Genomic DNA, 21436 nt, shown 5'->3' with positions numbered 1-21436 from the left:
TTAACTGTTCTTTTGAGTCCACATACATTGTTATCCAGTGAACATACCTGTCCTTTACATGGCCATAGCCCAGTGGTAATCCTCATCCATGTATTGTTTCATTCAGATAAGGATTAAATGTATGTCTGTAACCTTTCTGGAAGGGAAAAAATGTATTCCTTGAAAGAAAAATATTTTAAGAACATGGGACAAGAATCGTCGCCACTTAATGCGCTTGATTATGTTTTCATTTTAATCTGAAACAGATATTACACTAGGAAAAGAGGTAACATCACAGGTAACGTTAGGACAGAAAGGAAGCAAAGTGTGGACATTCTTGTACTTTCTTGCTCCAATGTAAAACATGTTCATCAAGGATTCCAAGAAGTAGTAAGGTAGACACCTCAGTCACTAGTAGCTGAGGACTTCTGGCTGTGATAGAGTGGAAGCAGCCCCTATTAGTCTGATCCATTCATGCACAACAAGTATCTTCATTGCTGGTCTCTATGGTTAGTCACTTTGAAGAACATTTCATTCTAACCAAATAATGACTAAATCGTGAGACTACAGTGTTGATTCAGTAGCCTTTTTAATCTGGGTTCCAACTTACAAAGTAGAGATTACCCTAATATAGATTTGTCAAACTGACAAAAATTGCCTTTTTTTAGTAAAGTTGTCTAATCTCCTCATTACCACACTGCATTACATAATCCCTTGTGAAGTGCTCAAATGATTTGAGTTAGAATTTTCTGAGAGCCAAGGGAAAGACATTACTTAGAGTATCATTGAAACTGAATCAAACAGAGTGAAAAACAAATTTGAGTTGGAATTCCAGTTGCTCACAGAAGAAAACTTTCTCAATGTTTTTCTCAATACATTGGTATAAGTTGTTGAGCGATTTTTTCAGTGTTATTGGTGTTTGATGTGCAGTGCTTTTCCTTTTCCAATTTCATAAGGCTCTCAAAATCTCAAATGTACAACCACAACGCTACAGGAAAGACTCTTTCCTGTTTCTGATTATTGAAGTACCAGACAATGAGCTCACAAGTAAAATGACATTCTGAAACATTATGCAATTGCTTCTAGTTCTTTTATGTAAATTATTGATAACAATGAGTCAGATCTTCCCTTTCTTTTCAAAATCAACAACAGAAGGGATGTGAGCTTGCACAGTTATTATATTTTTGACGTTCGCTTTTCTGAAGTTAGAAATGGAAGTGGTTTGTTTTGGTGGTTTGGTTGTGTATTATGTTGTTGTTTTTCTTTTTTTTTTTTTTTCTTCAGAATGTCTTTTTCCTGAAGTAGGTTTTTCCTCTAAGTATGAATCTTTATTTTGAGGTTTTGAACTTGGGAGAAGAGAATCTATCACTACTGTACAGAAGTTTTGATTTGCTACAATGATGGACTAGTTTCAGGTTCCACACATTTAGACATATAGGTCTACAGCCAAGCAGAATTTGAGAGCAAAACCCCATTTTTCTATTTTATTCCTTTTTCACATTGTAGGTATTAGAGAAAGTAGATGAGTTAATCTGTGTTTTGTTTGTGGTAATTGGTTTTGCCAGCTGAGTTCACAGTAGTCAACTCAGTCAGATGCAGTGCAAAATGTGGTTCACTGAGACTTCTCAGACAGCGTGTACGAAGTGTAGGTTTGATCCCCCCTTTATTACTCATGGCAGTAAAAGCAAACCTCTAATTACAAGTTTCAAAAAAGCAATTGTAAATCCAGTGTCAAAAGCCTCTTTTTTTTTTTTTTTTTTTTTTTTTTTAGCTTTTTTTTCTATAAAACATGTTTTTAACAGGCAAGTTCTGCAGTTATGCTGTAAGCAAATGTTCTAATGAATTTAATAGATGTTTTTCTAAGACATTTTCAGGATAAAACTTTCAGGTATAGCTTTTTTTTTTTTTTTTGCAAATGAAAAAATGTGCATCTGTGTAAATTTATTGCTGTAGGTGGGTTTTTTATTTCAAGCTTTGTTTTACATTTGTTTGATTTTGTAATTTATCTTGAAGATACACAGTCAAATTACTTCATTTGACACTTAAAGCAAAATGAGATCTCTCTCTTGAAGGCAAGTTACTGTTTTTTTCCTGAAGGAAAGCAATCAAGGTAGGGAATTTCAGATGAAGTGAAGAAATGAGTATCCATCATAAATGTATATTGTACTGCTATGTTATATACTACAGAATTTTAACCTGCTTTGAAAATGAACTGTTTTGCTATAGAGGCCTAAAAAATCATCAAATTCTTGATTTTAGCAAACTTATTTAGAGGCTGTGATCTATTTATTTCTCAAACATGTAGGATAGCAAGTCTGATAGATGAGACCAAAAAGTACCCAACAGTAAATAATAAGACAATAAATAATAATAAGAATACTTCTTTCCCTGCATCTTACTTATTTCCCTGCATTAGGTTTCTTAACACTCCATAAACAGCAAATGAACTGCTGCTAATCTGTTTCTAATCCTAATGAGTGTGTGAGAATTAACTATTTTACACTAATTCCTGTTAACCAGAGAGCATGAGGAAACTTTGCTCATGCTCAATCAGTAATATGTCTCCTTATAAAAAAGCAAACTAAAACTAACAAATTTAGTCATTTAGTCATTGGGCCCCATAGACTTGTACTCATCCAGTCTCATTGGGCAGGCTCAGACTTGCTCTTCTCTTACAATGGGAGGGATTTTGCTCCTCCAACCCTCGCCTAGATGTTCAGGAATGAGAGGTTCAGGGATGTGAGAGACACAAGAAACCTGGCTGCCAGTGAAGACTGAGGCAAGGAACGTATGTAGTACTTTAGCCTTTTCTATATCTGTTGTAGGCAATTTTCCCTTCCCTTTTACCAGAGGGGGTGTGGTCTCTCTGGCCTTTCTCTTTTGAACAGTATAACTCTAGAATCCCTTCTTGTTATTTTACACATTCCTCACCAAATGCAGTTCCACCTGCACCTTGATTTTCTGAATTGCATCTCCGCATATCTGGACAGTAGTCCTCTATTCTTCCCAGGCCACACGTGCCTGCCTCCACTTCTTGTACGTGTCCCTCTTATCTGCCAGTTTCACCAGGTCTTTGGGCAGCCATTCAGGTTTCCTGTCTCGTCTGCCTGTTTTCCTGTGCTGGGGGGCAAAGAGCTCTTGTGCTCTCATAAAGGCATCTTTACAGAATAGCTACTTCTATTTCACTCTAGATGGAATTTAGGATTAAGCACAGTGCATATCTCATTGAAATTGTAGTATTCAAAACAGGTAGGTAATATTTTTTTAAGCTAGAACTTGGTGAAGATTCGGAGTTATAAAATATTTCTTTGTTCAAAGCGTTGCCACACTGCAAAAGCAGTCATACGCTGCTACCAGTGGAGTATGCAGAGTAGGTAATGGCTAAAGAGCTATCCATGGTCTGCCTGCTTTTCGCTGTATTGCCACTCCTCTGTGAAAATACATCCCAAGGATTTTCACAGCTGTCAATGTCTTCCTTGTATGAAGCAACAAATACACCTTTCCCACCACAAGTATTGTCCCTGTTTCGGTTTGGTACAGTGGACTGCTTTTGCTGCGAAGCACATCTAGACGTGAAAGTATAGATCTGCTTTTTTGTATCGGTATGATGTGCTTTAGTTCTGCTTATCTGTGCTTTCAGTAGAAAGATTTCAGCTGCTACGTATTTTTAGAAGCCTGTAATTTTTCCATTTCATTTCTGATTACACAGAAATTATAGGGCTTACTGTAGAGGATTTTAGGTAAAAGGAGATATATCGAGTACTTGATATATATACAGCTGCTATTTACCTATCAATTGAGCCATAGAATAATAGAATCACTGAATATTTTAGGTTGGAAGGAATCTTAAAGGCCACTTAGTCCAACCCACTTGCCCCCATGAAGAAGATCTCCATCCACTAAATTAGTTTGTTCCATATGACTCTGCCTTGAACACCTCCAGGGATGGGGTATCCAGCTTCTCTGGGCAACATGTTCTAGTGCCTCACCACCCCCTGAGTAGAAGATTTCTTCCTAATTTCTAATCTAAACATAGCCACTTTCAGTTTAAAGTAATTACCCCTTGTACACTCCAGCAATACAGATCCTTTCCAGTATTCCTGTAGGTCCTATTTTTTTATTTATTATATTTTTATATTATTTAGGTACTGGAAGGCTGCAATGAGATCTCAGAATCTTCTCTTCTCCAGGCTGTGTTTTCACAGAAGAGGTTCTCAGCCCTCTGAGCATCTTTGTCTTGAACTCACTTGAATATGTCTGGGTCCTTATGCTGCAGGCCTCAGAGCTGAACAAAATACTCCAGATGGGATCTCAGAAGGATGAAAATAATGAGTTAGATTAAACAGTGACTGATACAGTGGCTGATTACAGTAGGATAAAGTGCACCCTCAGCAAGTTATCAGATGACACCAAGCTGAGTGATGCAATTGACGCTCTAGAGGGAAGGGATGCCATCCAGAGGGACCTGGACAGGCTGGAGAGGTGGGCCCATGCCAATGTCATGAAGTTCAACAAGGCCAAAGGCAAGGTCCTGCACCTGGGTCAGGGTAATCCCAGACACAGATACAGGCTGGCTGGTGAATGGCTTGAGAGTGGCTCTGAGGAGAAGGATTTAGGAGTGTTGGCTAATGAAAGATTCAGCATGAGCCAGCAACATGCACTTGCAGCCAAGAAGGCCAGTCATATCCTGGGTTGCATCCACAGATTCATAGCCTAGCTGTTGAGGGAGGTGATTCTGCCCCTCTACTCTGCTCCTGAGAGACCTACCTGGAGTATTGTGTCCAGTTCGGAAGCCCCAGCACGAGAAGGACATAGAATTGTTGGAGCAAGTCCAGAGGAGGGCCACAAAGATGATCAGAGAGCTGGAGCACCCTCCCTGTGAGAACAGACTGAGAGAACTGGGGCTCTTCAGCTTAGAAAAGCATCCTTCTAGCACTTGAAGAGGGCCTACAGGAAAGCTGGGGAGGGACTGTTTATAAAGGCATGTAACAACAGAGCAAGGGGAAATGGCTTTAAACTGGGAGAGGGTAGATTCAGACTAGATTCAGAAGAAATTCTTTACTGTGAGGGTGATGAGGCACTGGAACAGGTTGCCCACAGAGGTTGTGGATGCCCCCTCACTGGAGGTGTTCAAGGCCAGGCTGGTGGGGCTTTGAGCAACCTATTGTAGAAGGAGGTACCTCTCGCTATAGCGGGGGGATGAAACTAGGTGATCTTAAAGGTCTCTTCTAACGCAAACCATTCTATAATTCTGTGATTCTGTGATCATACAAGATCTTGTGAAGCAGAACATATGGAACAGAATGTAAAATATCTAAGGGCATTAAGTATGTATAACACGAAAGGCTCACAGCTGAAATATAAGGTGATAAATAGGCATTGGCATTACTTTGTTTTAGACATGGCAGTCTTGGAATGTGGTAGTCCTGAGAAAGTGTTTGCTATCTCATGTTTATGTCTTGTTTTTCATAGTTACACCAGATTGTACAGAATCTGGATGGGTCAGAGTTAATTTTCTCCACAGCAGCTCGTATTGTATTGTGCTTTAGATCCGTGACCAAAATGGTGTTGATAACTCACCTGTGTTTCAGTTGTTGCTGAACACTGCCTGTTCAGTGTCATCATTGTGTATCATCAGTGTCATATTTATGACTGCTCTTTGAGCAAGGAACTGAAAGAGGGCAGAGTCAGGATCACTGACCCCAGATGACCAAATGGTTAGTCCATGACATGCAATATTGTGCTCAGCAATAAAATGGGTGGAAAGGGAGTATTTTTCCAAACTTGCTGCTGCTCAGACTGTGAACTAGACATCTGTCTACACATGGGATGTGGTGAGCAATTTCCTTTTTATCACTTTTTTCTCTCTCTCTATTAAGCCATCTTTATTTCAACTCAAAAGTTTTCATGCTTTGACCCTTCTGTTTCTCTTCTGCATCCCAGTGTGGGGGAGTAAGGAAGGAACCAGAAAAAGGGCTTAGCTGCCTGTTGGGGTCAACCCAATTTGCAGATGTTTTAATGGAAGGTATTTTTACCTGTACCCCTACATGCATTGTTCTGCCTAGAAAGGATTTTTAAAATAGAGATCTACAAAGTAACAGAACATTCTCATTTAGAAATAGAAAGTAATCTTCCTAATGAGCACAAAAATTTCCTTAGAAGTCCCTCAGTATCTCTTTCGTATATCCTTCTTTGCACATACAGACAGGAACATGTAATTGTCTGAAAAGCAGATAATTTAAGGAAAAAAATGAACACTGCAGCAATGAGAGAACAGTATACTACCACAGAATGATCAAAATGCCATGTTCTAGATATCTCTATGCATCATTTGGTTGCAGTATAAATTCTTTTAAATAACAGGGTGGATTTCTGCTCAGTACAGAAGTGAAGCAAAACACTCCTGCCTCTGACTGGCTTTACAGAGTTTGCTAAGTTATGCAGAAAGACTGAGATATTCCCAGTTTTTAATTTTGCATTATTTACAGATGCAGCACAGTGTTTTGCGTAGAGAAAGCTAAGGGAATGATATCAAATTGACATTTCAATCTGAAAATTGTAATTATTAAACTGTAGTTCTTCTAGTAGAGGTGTTTCTTATAGTCTCATACTGGCAAACCAAACTCCAAGCCAAACCATTCTGTGATTCGATGATTCTATGATAGAAATGGATTTACCAAAAATAGTTGTTGTGTCAATATTCCAGTTCTTACTCTAAAGCATTTTAAAACCATTGAAAATTATAAATATGTTGTCAACTTTATGAAGCCATATAACCGTAAAAATTAGTAGCAGTTCATTAATGAGGCTTACTAAATAAACCCACAGTTTTGGTAAATAGGAAGCATTCATAAGGCATACCAAGAGTTTCTAATTTGTGTGAAGTAATATTGGGAATTGCACTAACTTTCTTTGCAATCTGAGGCCTTATTCCCAAATTAGGATTGATTCTAAACTAAAAAAACAGAACTAACAGAACTGTACATTATGCTCATTAGCCATGTAGTTGCATGATAAAAATAAGGAGTTGTTTAGAAATTTCATCTGCTAAATACATTTATGTTAATTTGAATTTTTGATTCTTGTAATTAACACATCTTTTAAAATCCTAAAGGAATCTGACAGCAAAGATTTTTACTTGTTTGTTTAACCATGTTTAATTTAAAATCTTTGCACTTAAATCACTGCAGCTTTTTAGTAGAATATGTGTTGATGAAGCAGTGATAACAACATCTAGAAACATATCTAGTAGTTTTCTGAAGTTTGCTATTGATACACATTTCTTTCTGGTCACTTTTTATGATGAGGTAGGGATGTTTTCAATTTTGCTTTTTTGCTTGATTATGTAGGGATTTTTGGATTTGCAATCACATGCCTGTGTAGTATGCTGGCTTTGAAAATTCCAAGATTATCATCATGTTGTAAGTTAATTTTTTTGCATGGATCTCACAGTCTTTTGCACAGAAATAAGAAGTGGAAAGAGAGAAAGTGCCTGTGAGGCACTTCCCAAGGTTATTTTCTAGTCATCTGTTTAGTTTAGATACACAGTTAGTGTTGCTTTGGCTTAAGCCAGCTTTTACAGGCTTCAACTTGAATAAAGCTTTATTTTAGAGGACAGTGCATTGTCTGTGGAATGAGAATACAAACTGTTAGAGATTTTAATTCCTCTGCAGCTTTCTTCTTCAGGATTTATCTTATTTTTCTGTAGGCAGTTTGTTTGCTCCCCAGGTATTATTCTCTACAACTAAACTCAGGGATTCATCATCTTACAGGTGCTTCTCTGAGAGGCAGTTTGGTGTAAGACAGAGGAGGCATGAAGACCATGTGTTCCATGTTTGTCCTGTATCCTCGCCCTCAGCTTTCTAGCACTTCCTTATCTACCATCTATCTGCTCTGTCTCAGAATTAGAGTCACATTGATATGAAAGCGTAATGTGTCCAATGCTTTGCATTTCAAATACATTTCATAAGTTTCCAAATCATAAGACTGTAGAAACAACTGAAGTAAGGGAGACAAATAATCCGCCATAGTCATGCATAAATCCAGCATGCTTGTGTTCAGATAGTGAAGGTTCAAAAGTGCAATTTCTCAGCAGAGTAGTCATGTTAAAGCAGGTAATTTGGTGGCAAACAATAGGCATTTTAGTAGCTGGATATTAGCACTTTTCCGAGAAAGAAAATTATCTTCAGTTTCATTTGATATGCTGCTTGCATTATCCATATGCTGAAATGGAACTGAAAAATGAGATGTATCTCTGGGAGCTGCTGTGAGCTGCTCCTTCATAGATTACCTGTGTGTGCCAGCCCTGCTCAGCCTCACATAGGAAGCATGAAGAGGCAGCCATAGACCTGCATGTATTCTTGCTTCTTCTGAAAAAAAACAAGCTGTTTCAACATTGTGGAGGAAAAGTGGTCTTCCACCAGAGATACCTGAAACACTGAATTATCTTATGTAAATTATTTACTGTTGTTATCTGCTGACAATATCTGTGAGCAGGATTGTATCTGAACCAAGAAGGAGATGATAATGGGAGTAGCTTAGGAGAAATTTCTTCCCCCAAGAGGTGGTCAGACACAGGAATGGGCTGCCCAGGGAGGTGGAGTCACCAGCCCTGGGGATATTCAGGAAATGCTTAGATGTTGTACTAAAGCACGTAGTTTAGTTTAGTGAGAAAATACTGGTGGCAGGTGGACAGTTGGGCTAGGTGATCTTGGAGGTCTTTTCCAGTCTTGGTGATTCTATAATTCCTTAATTCTATTTTGTATTTTTAGCAAAATCACAAAGATTCCTTTCTTTATGCGAGAATAGAATGTTATCTAAACATTACTAAAAGCCAAAGTTATTGGGATGATGCAGAGTTATGATCTGTGGTTTAACTGATTATCTGTTCTGTTCCCTGACACTGTTTCAGACATGGGAGGACCAGTTTAATTACTGTACTGAACCACAGTGTCCAAGTGTAAAAAAATAACTACATTGGTCATTTTTGTAAGGTGATTACAAGAATTCTTATTGTAAAAAAAATGGTTTTGCACATCTTTTTTCCTCGTTAAGATTTATAATACAGTTGTTCCTATACCATTTTTGTTCACCAGGTTCCATATGTATGAGATTTGAATTTGGGCTTTCATTTGTCCTCTTCCCTGTATGTCTTGAGAGAACAGATGAAACTATCATGTCTCCTTCTAAGTGTATACACTTCTCTGTTCCTTGGGCTGCACACAAAGAGGGCTCAATCAACCTCAGATGCTTAAGAAGTTAAAATTGCATGGGGAATGTCTTCCTCATTCTGTGACTTTCCATCTCTCATACAGCATCTTCAACAACTTGAATTAGGCGAAAAAAGGATTATTTTGCTTATGTGTCAGGGGAAACATCTGGAAGTAAAAACTGCCTCATAATTATTCTCTTTCCAAAGCAAACGTAATTGTCCTTTTGATTAGATATAGCAAGCTTCTTCTAAGATAGCGTTGGCCGAAGTGCTGTGCTTTAATTAAACAGCTTTAATTCCACTGAGTAGTAACTGAAATGTTTTACTTGTGATTTGGTTTAATGAAAAATAATTGGTTTTCCTGACTTTAGAAGGAATATGAGAGGCTGTTTAAAAAAAAACAAAAACAAAAAACAACACAACTCACCTGTTTTGCTGTTTGGTATCTTTTAAGCTATTTTGTTTCTATCCACCAACACCTTTTTCCCTGCAGAAAGCTATCTGAATTAAAATTTTAACCCTGGGCTAGAATATCATCTGTAAGTGTGTGTGTGTGTATTAAATATATAGAATGCATAAAACTACTTACATGGCTAAATAGATTAGTTGCTGATTTTGTTTGCCTATTTCTCATTCCATATCATGATACAGTAGTTCCCTCAATCCTATTATTCATTGTTTGTTTTCTCTTTGGTAGAAAACACAGGAAAATTCCAATTTGTTTTAAACATTGCAATTAATTTACACACTCACACAAACAAACTGCCAAATGGTTATTTTGTGGGACCACGTTCCTTTGCTGTGTTTGCATCAGAACTTCGTACTTGCGACAAATTAGCTGCCTGCTACTAATAGAAAATGAATTTATAAGGAATGGCATGGCAGGATCACTGTTACCCATACTGTTAAATTTAAAATGTCTGGGATGTGGAGTGTTCCATGTGGTTGTTTTAATGCTGTCATTGTTGATATTTTTTGTGAGGAACAGATGAGTTGTTTTCAAGTTATTCTTTAAGTAACTTCCCATAATCATGCAAAAAGTCATTAGCCTTGGGGAACCTGACTCAAGCCAGCTTTCAGTCCAGTGCTGTAACCACATTACAACACTACTTGATGCTCACAAACAGGATCCTGTCTGTGCTATGCAACACCCAAGTCTTTGGCATTTCTCCTGATATCTCACATTGAAGATTTGTGTAACTTGTTTTTCATATTTACTCTGTCATTTCTTTCTCCACTGTTAATTTCCAGATATCTCCCCTTCATGAAATAGCTTTATTCTTATTATTTTTCATTAGGAGCAGATTGTGTTTTAAAGGCAACATATTTTTTCCCTTGCGCCTATACTTTCAACTTCTGTGAATTCCTTTGAATGCCATTTTTCAGATACTGCAAGAATAACATCCCAACCTAGGGCCAGTTTAGAAAATTTTTTTCATCCTCCAGATTAAAGACCACTTACATGTGAACAGATCTAAGATGTAATTCTTTCTGCATTACATAAGGCTTTATTCAAGAATGCAGTGAAATTCATTTCTGACAAAATGCATTTCTGATGATTGCTGTTAAAGTACATATTTTCCCCAGCAGTTATTACACTGAAGTGCCTCAGATATCACAGTTACCTACTTACAAATATATTCCAATATAAGAGAGATATTTGAGAACACTTCCAACTTCAAATGAGGAAGAGTTTTTGAAAAAACAAATGACAACTGATTTATATTCTTCCACATAAGAATAGCTGTCTAAAATTCCATTCTTCTTCCACACAGAGGTTTGAAAAACTATTTAACATTTGTTATTCACTTGTCAGTGATGCAAATGTAACTGTGGATTTTTGGATTTCAGAATGATACAGGTGAACCATACTTGGGTAAATGAAACAATGGTGGCAGTTATGTAGTTCAAACTGATAGGCAGTGGTAGTTAATTTTCAGCCCCTGTTACCATGTGTAAACTAGTTTTTCAGATTTGTCCCCTGACTAATAGCAGCAGTATCTCTCTGCAGCAACAGAATCAGAACTTTGCTGATCAAAATTTTGGATTTGGATAAAGCAGAACCTATAAAGCTCATTTAAATCTCTAATTTTTAATTTTCTGTAAAATATATTCAATGTAAAATTTGTAATTTTGTTAGGTAGAAGAGAAAGTAACTGACTAGTTAGTGGTTCATGGAAATCCAGATTAGTTCACGTTACATTTTCCAGCACTGGGATTCTACTGTAATTTGTAGTAAACACTTTTTTTTTTCTTTACCCTTACATCAATGCATTGTTTTTATGCATAACTTAATGTGTTTATTATGTGGTTTTGTTGAGGAAGGAGCAGCTGTTCAAGCATAGCCTATTAACATGAATGTAACTTTATGTAAACTTTTAGACTATCTTTTCTATCTTTTTACAGTTATTTGATATCCACTCACAATGTGTGCAGTACAGAATTTGCAAAGGATGTGAAGTTTTCTGTCAGTATTTCCCCTGATGAAAACAAACAAGCAAGCTTCTGTTTTCTTTGTTCTTTACACAAGCTCATTTCTGTGCTGAGTATCTCTTAGAAAACCTCAGAAAATTACTGGTATGACCAGAGACATTTGTGATGAGCTTGCATTGAAATACTCTGAAACTCTTTTTCCTTAAGTTCCTAGTCTGAAAAGACTCTGTGGTGACAGGTTGAAGTGGGTTGGACTGTAATGTTAGTGTCATGAAAAGCTGTAGGGCTTTAAATCCTCCGGTCTCCTGAGCTTTTTGTGTTCAGAAATACTTGGTGAGTTCCAAAGAATAAAATACTGCAAAGAAGTGTGTGTTCAGAGTGTTTGCTGGGTTCAGTGAATAGTTGTCAGAGATGGAGACTCTGAAAAGCAGAGCCAATTTATGTGGAAGGGGATTTTAAAAATACTGGCAGCTTTCTTCCTTAACTGAACGTTTTCTTACTCCAAACGTTCAGAGGCAAGCTCTGAAGCAGTTAACTTTAATCTTACATGGTTCCTTATACCTTCCTCCTCTTCTGAAAGTCACATCAAGACTGATCATTGAAAGATAGATGCCATATGTTTAAATTATTTGTTGCTGCGATGGAGAGTGATAGTTAAACACAGAACATGCACGTTTCTATCCCTTTCCATCCCTTGCCTAAAGTATTGACCCGTGCCTGTTCTAGAGAAAATCTAGTAAAATCTATTACTGAAAAAAGGCACGTTGTATAACAGAACGGAGTGCAGCTCTTACATTTCTCTTGCTTATCTTATTCTCAGGGAGCCATCAAAAGATCCTTTACTGTCCAGTGCTCAAGCACTTTTCATGCACACAAAAGGTGGCATACATCTATTCAGACAAGAGGCATATTTCTTTGAGAATTTGTTTGAATTTATCCCTCTAATGACAGAGGCACCATAAGGCAGAGAATTCATCTTTACTAAGGTCTTCTAATGTAGGTCTTTGTCAACTTACTGGCTAGTTGTTAGTGACAGACTGATGAACTTTATACACAGAGATGAAAATCAATCTGAATTCCATTTTCTCTTTGTGTGTGTGTGTTCTTTCTATCACATGGACAAAAATGAAAATAAATACATTCCTAAAAAAGGTTTGCATAGTTGTCTGAATGAAAAAATTAGCTGCAGTAGTTGAAGGTAATCAGAATCGTATGAGAAATAAAATTTATGGTAGAAATTGTTAGCCAATTTCCTAAGTGTCTAAATACAACTATTTTAAGATAATGAATATGACATCTTTCTTTTACCTGGTAGCATCTCGAGCCCAAGACTTTGACTATCATTTTGAACGGCAATCTTTTCTGTGTGTCTTTCCTTCTGAATCGCAACAAAAGAAAGCTTTTCTTCTTTCCATTCCTTTTCTTTCTTTCAGGCGTCAGGTAGAGGAGCCATTCGTAGATAGGCACAATATCTCATAGCCAAACATTCTTTTGTGTTTCTGTTCTGTAATACTGTATCACACTGACATGAACATGAAGGACAAGTGCTGTGCCTTTTAGCTGAGTGTCTCTTCAAAGTGCTATTTAGTAGTCTGGGAACTTACTTCCCACCAGTATATGCTGGCAAGGGATACAGTGGAACGAAGCATTGACCCTTGAAGTTTATCAAGATAGGCCTTTGTAGAAAGGCAGTCATGCTTTGTTCTAGGACTGCACTATCTTTTTTAAACAAGTTGGTGTGAGACAAGCATCCTACCGATATAGGAGATTGTTGTGTTTTGAAATATATTCATTCACAAAAAATGTTAGTTTGAAAGCAACTTACATGCTTTTCCTCCTATTAGTAGTGAAGTCCTATAATATGTCTCCAAAAACTGTAATTTGGAATTTTGAGGATTTCATTCTCCATGGAAGTTCTCATAGCTCAAAAGCAAACCTAATCAATCTCAAGCATCAATTTCATCATATTTGTTTAAATAGTTAGTAATCATAGTAGTGATTAACGAGGAGGCATTTCTAATTTCACTTGCAGGATTCAGAGTCTCTTTGAAACTGTAGACATCAAGAAAAATGTAGGACAGAGAAAATGAAAAGCAGTGTAGAAAGAACATTATGTTTTATATGCAAGATTTTATGAAGTCTTTCCTTTCACAACATAATTGAAATATTACTTAAAGGACCCATAAAAGATAATATATTAAAACAAATTGAGTTGCATATATGATTAATTCTCACAGTGAGAAGCTGATTGTGAGATGTGCAGTTTTATACATATGACCTTGAAATGAATAAAACAACTTTTAATTTTGTCATTTCCCATATAAATGTGGAATGCAATTAGCAATAATCTTGGCAGAGAAGCAACAGTCTAACATAAAAATCTGCTAACAAAATAAATTTATGACATTACTGCACTAAAGATGATAAAAAGGATTTTCCAATGCAGGAAGATTAGTGAAATATTCAGCAAAGTTAATTTAACCTGCATATCACAAAACTGTCCAAAGATCTAGAATAGGCTTTTTTTTTTTTTTTTTTTTCTTTTTATATCTGAAATTCACATGAAATTTCATACTGTTCTTCAACTCAGTGAGTACATGTTATCATACCTCCATGTCACTTTTGGCTGTTTCTTACTGATACTAGAAGTACATCTGGCATGCAGCTACTTCCATTTCAGGTAGAATTTGGGGTACAGTTTCAGGTTGCATTGAATCCCATGCAGGCCCTCACTACACATCGTCTGTTTGCCGTGTATAAACATAACATTGATCCTGGGGTCCGGTTGGTGATCTGGTGGAACCCTAACCTTTGGTGCTTAGGTGCTGTGAACTCCAGAAAAACTGCAGAAAACTTCCGTTCTTCTTCGGGCAACCTTAGTCTTCCAGATGTGGATTTTATCTGTTTCTTTTCTCTGCTGAAAAAACCTTGTTCACTCTCATCTGATGCTCTTTTTAAGTTGTGTACCTAGGAGGGGTTTCTCACCAACACAGTCTCCCTCTGGGAAGCTGCACCTCATCCATATGTATTTCACCATGCAGGAAATGGTTTATTACTGAAATTCATGCACTGGGGTGTTATGTGTAGTTTTAAAGGCTGTAGTAATCTATGCTTTGTGATTTCTGAGCGATACACTTCGGGCTTTGGAAAGTAATTCAATAAAAGGGTATTGCTGTATTGATTTCAACTAGACTAGTTTTCTCCAAATTGAGAAAATTTGGCTTGAAAATTCAGCTTTCTATGAAAGGTAAACTTAAAATTAAGTCTTGAAAAAATCTCTGATCAAGTTTGGCAATTGAATGATGAACTGTGAACAGATAATAGGAAGTGATTCAAGAAGCTGCATATGTAACTGTGAAACTTTAATCCAGTTTTAGAGTTCATCAGCATCCATATCATCACTTTGGTTTTGTTAGTAAAGATTACACTTTTTCAGGGAACATATTTCTAACTTACCTGATAAATTTAATTGTCTCATTCAAAATTCTAACAGGTTAACTCCAATCACTTTATTCCTTGTTTTTTTTCCTCTTTTTTTCCTAGTCATGTTGTTGTTCATGTTTTACATTACATGTTGTCGTAACATTTCTCATCAAAGTGTCTCAGAAGGTTAAGGGGAAAAAATTGGACTAATAATATGGAAATAAGGAGTGACTTTATCCAAAACAACTTGTACCAAGAGAAGGCAACTGTGATTCTTGTCTGTAATGTGGGCGTCAACCTTAGTTCAAAAACACCCATGTTCTCCAGATGTCTATGTAAGCAGTCTGTCAGCCATCACCAGTGGAAGAGTGCTTGTGTACACAGCTGACCTCACCTAAACTGCTTGCCATGTTCATTATCTACTTTTAGCCTTCAATTTTTAAGTTCTTTCTTTGTGGCTAGCCAAGCCTCACATTGTCTTTCTATCTTCATCTCATCAACTTGGATCTCTTTTCCTTTCTGGATTGAAACTCCATAGCTCTTCTCTATGGCAACAATATGAATTTCCCTGTCTGCTTCTTGTTAGTTATGTCACATTTCTGCAGTGGAGCTGCATAGCTGCACAAGGATAAGGGCAAAATTTACTGATGGAAATCACTGTGGGAAGCATGTATTGCGGACAAGAATCACAGGAACCAGGGACAGCTTTCCTACCATAGTGATTACAGCTGTAGAGGGCATGGATCAGGGCTAGGTGAGGCATCCTATTCTGGCCTTGTACTGCACAGAAGAGTTTAAGCAACTACTGGAGATTTTGCATTCTCTTTCAGCTGCTTCTCAAGATCATACATTTGCAGCCCAAATCCCAGGCGCAGGGCATAATGCTGGTGTGAAACTAGACTCCAGCTGTTTTTTCTGCTCCTGGAAAGACAGCAGGTTTGTAGGGTTAGCCCAAGACATGACTATGACATGCCTTTACAGCAGCTTTGATTACACCTGGCTCGCAGCCAGTTGTAGGCATGCCTGTGAACAGCAGTACACAGCAGAGCACAGTCTCATCTTCATGGGAAATGTGGCAGGTCTTGTGGCTGCCTAGGGTACTCACTGATTGGAGATGTGTATGCTAGCAACATGCAGATAGTATGAGAGAATGCAGTACAGCAATTTGTGCATAACCTAGGAACTGCTTCAAAATCAAGAATTTATGTCCAAGTCTTCCTTCTGTTGGTGGGATCATGTATCATCTTTGTATGCCTTTGTTACATGTGTTTCCAGTAGCTAGGAAGCCTGCCATGAACAGGTTAACAGTGATAATGATGTTAAAATATGTTCAAAGGAATATTGCAATGTGGGTATAAATTACTGTGGGGCTTTAAATAGTGCAGGACATTGTGGATAGTTGTGCCTTTAGCACCTGAGGATAAGCAAAGCCGATGCCTGTAAATCCCAGCGGTCTGTGCTTACTTGAAAAAATGTTTGTCTGACTCTAGGCATGGAACCCGTTGTGCTGGAGAAGTGGCAGCCACTGCAAACAACTCACACTGCACAGTGGGAATCGCCTTTAATGCCAAGATTGGAGGTATGTGAAACAGTCTCCCACCACAAAAAAAGAAACCAAAGAGACATTTGTGCTTAATGCTACATTCTCATCTTTCTCAACAAGAGGAAGAGGTTTATACAGGTAATTGCTGTGTTAACTCAGTAGTAGAGTGATGGTTGAAGACCAGTACTGAAGGAGTTTGTCCTTCAGTGACACTTCTCCAGTGCTCCTGGGAACACTGCCTGTCAGTAAACACAGTAACATAGAAAGTGAGACGTTCAGTGAAAACAAAGAACCCAGAACTACACCATCTGCATTTTCTTAGAGATCCAGAGCTGTAAGTAATGAGGTTGGAGAAATCAGAAGTAAATGTAAACATAAGGAATATTGCCTTGCGTATCGATCTCAAGAAAAACACTGTGAAAACTTTGTTGTGTTGTTTGGCCAAGATTGAAGAGTATCTTTTAATCCCTGGATGTGATTGGACTATTGCCTAAAGTATGAGATTCAGTAATGTGTCCATGCTCTGTTCAGCCAAGAGGCTCCAGGTGATTTCTATCAGTTCTTAGCCAATAGCAGCTCAAGACTTTTGGCAGTTGGTCTTGGAAATGACTGTAAAGATGTCAACTACATTTCTTCTAAGCTGTAGCCTGCCTGTGCCATATTTTAATGCTTCAACTGAAGTTTTACCTTGTTCCATTTTTGATGGAATTATAGGATTGGTATGTTGGCATTCAGTAAAATATCTGTAGCTCAAATTCATTAGCTGTCAGTTTTCTGTTCTAAAATGAAACCTATTTATGAAAACAGAAATATATTCACACATATATATCACAGAAGATGGTTCAAAAATATGAGCAGGCAGGACTGGGGCTGTTTCCACAATTAACACTACTGTATTTTTTCCCTACTGGATCAGTACAAGTTTGATCCAAATCAAATGTGAACACAACTATGTTTCAAATTAGCCAAAGCAGAGAGATAGTTCTGTTTTCCTACTAGCTTCAAGACGGTATCTGTTCCATCATAAGGCTAGAGTGATGCAGATAAACAATTTTACTTCAGGCAAAGAGCCTGCCTGCACAAAATTCCTGTGTCAGAAGGCTTTAAAATATTTGAGCTGGCCAAATGAGCTTGTGGCAGATGAACAGATTGTCTCATGTGGGCACGGCATTTGATCATGTACCAGCAGCTATGAACAAATTTACTGCTTCAAACTAGCATCTGAAAAGAGTTATTGCAATGATATAAATAAAAGGTGACTTCTGGAATTAAATTTTCATTTCCCGGTTGGATATTGATATGACGTGTAAAAGCCTAGGCATGTGCTTGTGAAGCTCTTCATTATTAACAATAGCTTCCTAATAGGCTATTATTTATTTGGCACCAGGAATCTGCAGTAACAATATTTTTGAAGAAAAAAAAACAAAACACAACAGAACAACAGGCATACTAGCAGAATCACTGTTTTTTTCTAAATATAATGTGAAAACTGATTCAGATGGACATGGTATGGACACAATTTACGTTAAAAGCAAAGGCAGCATATGTGTGCCTTTTGCATAATGTGTTTATTTATTTTGTTCTAAGAATATAACAGCTTTCAAGAATTTTCACTGTTCTAGTTTAAGTAAATAATTATCCTCTCTATTCAGCACAATAACTCTGGTGGACCATCAGCATCACCATTATTTAAAGAGAGCTGGAAAATACTAGAGTGGCAGCATGTACCACCTCTTAACATTATTGGTATTTGAAAATAGGACCTCAACAGACAATCCACAGAGAGTGAGAGACCAAAGAGAGCTCAGAGATATTGGAAAAGGGGGTTGTTATTTTCCCTTCTACTAGGTGCTCATATGTAGGAATTTTGCTGCTGACCTGTATTTGGCATGGCTCCCTCCCTTCACTCAGAAAAGCCATAACCTACGCATGTGAGTATGCAGTGGTTGTGTTCCCTCTCCACAGGCCAGATACAGTGTAAAAACGTTGAATCATATTATACTGAACTAGTATTCAGCCCACTTATTTCCCACAGATTTAAAGACCCTCCTTTTGCTATTTTGGAGAAAAAGTAGAGTGAAGGTAAAGCACTTACACTTTCCTTATTAAGAGGAACACCTGCCAACAGTGGTGTTGAATTTTCTCTGCCATGAGATTTCTCATGGCATGAGATGAGTATTCTTTACTTTAAATCAAAGTGGGAGTTGCTATATCTCTGTACACATTAGGGATAGCAAGGAAATAAGGCAAAAGGAAAAATAAATCCTTCCCACCAACATTACATCAAATACCGTCAGCTGAGCAGACAGAGAGCTGTTGGAGAAGGTCCAGGGGAGAGCCGCAGAGATGATCAGGGGGCTGGAGCACCTCTCCTACGATGACAGACTGAGGGAGCTGGGCTTGTTCAGCCTGGAGAAAAGAAGGCTTCAGGGTGACCTCACTGCAGCCTTTCAGTACCTAAAGGGAGCCTACATAAAAGAGGGGAATCAACTCTTTGAAAGGGTGGATAACTGCAGGACAAGGGGAAATGGCTTTGAGGGAGGGGAGATTTAGGTTGGATGTCAGGTTTCTTTATTGTGAGAGTGGTGAGGTGCTGGAACAAACTGCCCAGAGAGATTGTGGATGCCCCATCCCTGGAGGTTTTCAAGGCCAGGTTAGATGGGGCCCTGGGCAGCCTGGTCTAGTATTAAATGTGGAGGTTGGTGGCCCTGCATGTGGCAGTGGGTTGGAGATTCGTGATCCTTAAGGTCCCTTCCTACTTGGGCCATTCTGTGATTCTTTGAGCAAGTCCAACTAGTGATCGTTGTGATGGAAGATTGTTAACAAGTAGGTCCACCACTTTTCTTCTAGATATGTTCATATTCTGTGATCATTTTCACATATATAAAAGCCTCTAACCACAAGTTCTTCAAAAAGTCCAAGCCTTCTGCAATACTTTGAATCAAGACTTAATCTGCAGATATAGAAATCAGTAAAAATGCAATCTGGACCTTCATTTATTTTATAGCTTGTGGGATATTTCTTGTAAAAAAATTAAGCAATATGCCTGTAGTTTGTGCTTAGCTCAGATACAGGCCCCTTTTATTAAAACACAATGCCTTGCAAAAAAGGGGTAGTTTCTTCAATGTGTGACCCTCCGTGGAAGTCATATATAGCAAATTACCACCTAAGGAGTTTGTGAGACTTTGCATAGGAAAGGATGGTTAGGCTGTTGTTATTGCTGCAGACTGGTTGTGGAAGTTGCAAAGCCTCTGCAGGGATTTGGGTGCTTAGTTACTTGGCTGGGCTGGAGTCCTGACAGGAAAACAGTTACACTGAGTTATGGCACAACAGATGTAGATTGTCTTCAGCTGACGAGGAATTAGTTCAGCTGTTTCTTTAAGCTTAAGTCAGATGCTGATTAAAGACAAACATTTTAAAAGAAAACCTTCTTTCAGCTTAGTTTTGCATGTTTCCTGTGATTTGCTGAAAGTTTGTTCTGACTAAAATGCCACTTACATTTTGGCACTTACTGTAGATACTGGAAAAAGTTTACAGAGCTCCCAAGTCTTAGGTGGAACAGTCTGGAAACACAGTCTGCTAATTGCCTTCTGGACAGCTTTTGTTGTGCTATCACCACATGCCAAATGGAGTTTGGAGGTTCTGTGATCAGCAAAATTAACTCTTCCAGACATTTGGAAAAAAAATAAATAAATAAATAAAAGAAGGGGAGACAGAGAGGGAAAGAAAGGAGTGTGTTGTTTTGTGCTTTGTAAAAAGCCACTCAGATATCCTTGATCAAAGTTACACTTGAAGCATGTCTGCCAGTCCTGGGCAGAACAGACCTGCACCTAAGGCACAGCCTTGTCCATCTTGTTTTAGATTTGACCATTTCACCATCAACTGAAAAACCTGGTGTGAATTACTTAGATGCCATGGCAGCGTCTGGTATTATTGTTCACTGGGTAAACGCTGTATGACTTAGGTTTGCTACACAGTCACAGAAACATAAAGGGAAGCTTTATCTTCTTTCTTTTAAATGCATTGTTCCTTTCATTGTCTCTTTATTTTGAATATGCTTGCAAGAAATGAGAACGTAGCTTCCAACCATCATTATTTTTCTAAGATTATGCTTAGGAATTAAAATAAAACCTGAGATTCCCAAAGTTGTTTTAATGGCTTTTTCATACAGTAAAGTTCATAGTGAGATCACTGTTTGGATAAGTTTATTATCTCACAAAACATAGGCAGCTTTTGTGTGAACTTAGAAATATGATCACTTTTCATTTTTGAGTCAATTAGAATGAAGAAAAAAAAGACCCTCTATCAACAAAGCAGCCTCTATACTTTTTTGTTAATTGAAAGTCAGGGTCTTTGTAAACACTCAAGTTACTGCAGTCTGAACTCATGAGCAAAGTGCAATGTGTCTGTAATTAAAATATGTAAATTTGGCTTATAAATAGCAGTGGACTTTTAAAGGGAAATAAGCCTCAAACCGTTTAATTTTGGAAGTGATCATTACTCTCTACAGTTACATACTAATTATGATGCAATATTTAATATCCCTTTGATCAAACATTACACTAACTGTATGAAGGTCCTCTTTCCTGTGTAGATACTGGTGGTTTTCTCAGACAGAATTTAACTTCGATCAAAATCTTAGTCAAAAGAAAAACCTGAAGGATCTTTTCAGCTTCCAAATTTAAACTTACCTTACTTAGTCTAGTGATCTTAAAGTACCATGATGCCATTCACTTCAGAAGTGTGTAGTAAATAGTATTTGCTAGTGGCTTCCTATAGTTGCCATGCTGCTACATGAATATCTGTACATACAAGCTTTCCCTTTGCCTTATTCCTGGCCATCTGAT

The 21436-nt window shown here is 37.7% G+C and overlaps 1 protein-coding gene across 5 annotated transcripts in view; it reads left to right on the top strand.

Annotated features, from left to right (window-relative positions):
* PCSK5 (proprotein convertase subtilisin/kexin type 5) overlaps positions 1-21436 on the top strand; it is a 264454-nt gene that overhangs the window by 83626 nt on the left and 159392 nt on the right. For all 5 annotated transcript variants that reach the window (XM_052701373.1, XM_052701376.1, XM_052701375.1 and 2 more), the window contains exon 6: positions 16537-16625. In XM_052701373.1, the coding sequence (XP_052557333.1) occupies positions 16537-16625 (89 nt within the window). The remainder of the gene's footprint in view (positions 1-16536; positions 16626-21436) is intronic.

This window comes from Tympanuchus pallidicinctus, unplaced genomic scaffold (assembly GCF_026119805.1).
Source record: "Tympanuchus pallidicinctus isolate F22 unplaced genomic scaffold, pur_lepc_1.0 scaffold4, whole genome shotgun sequence".
NCBI lineage: Eukaryota > Metazoa > Chordata > Aves > Galliformes > Phasianidae > Tympanuchus > Tympanuchus pallidicinctus.
Note: the sequence above shows the minus strand (reverse complement) of the source record. Positions and strands in the feature narration are given on the sequence as shown.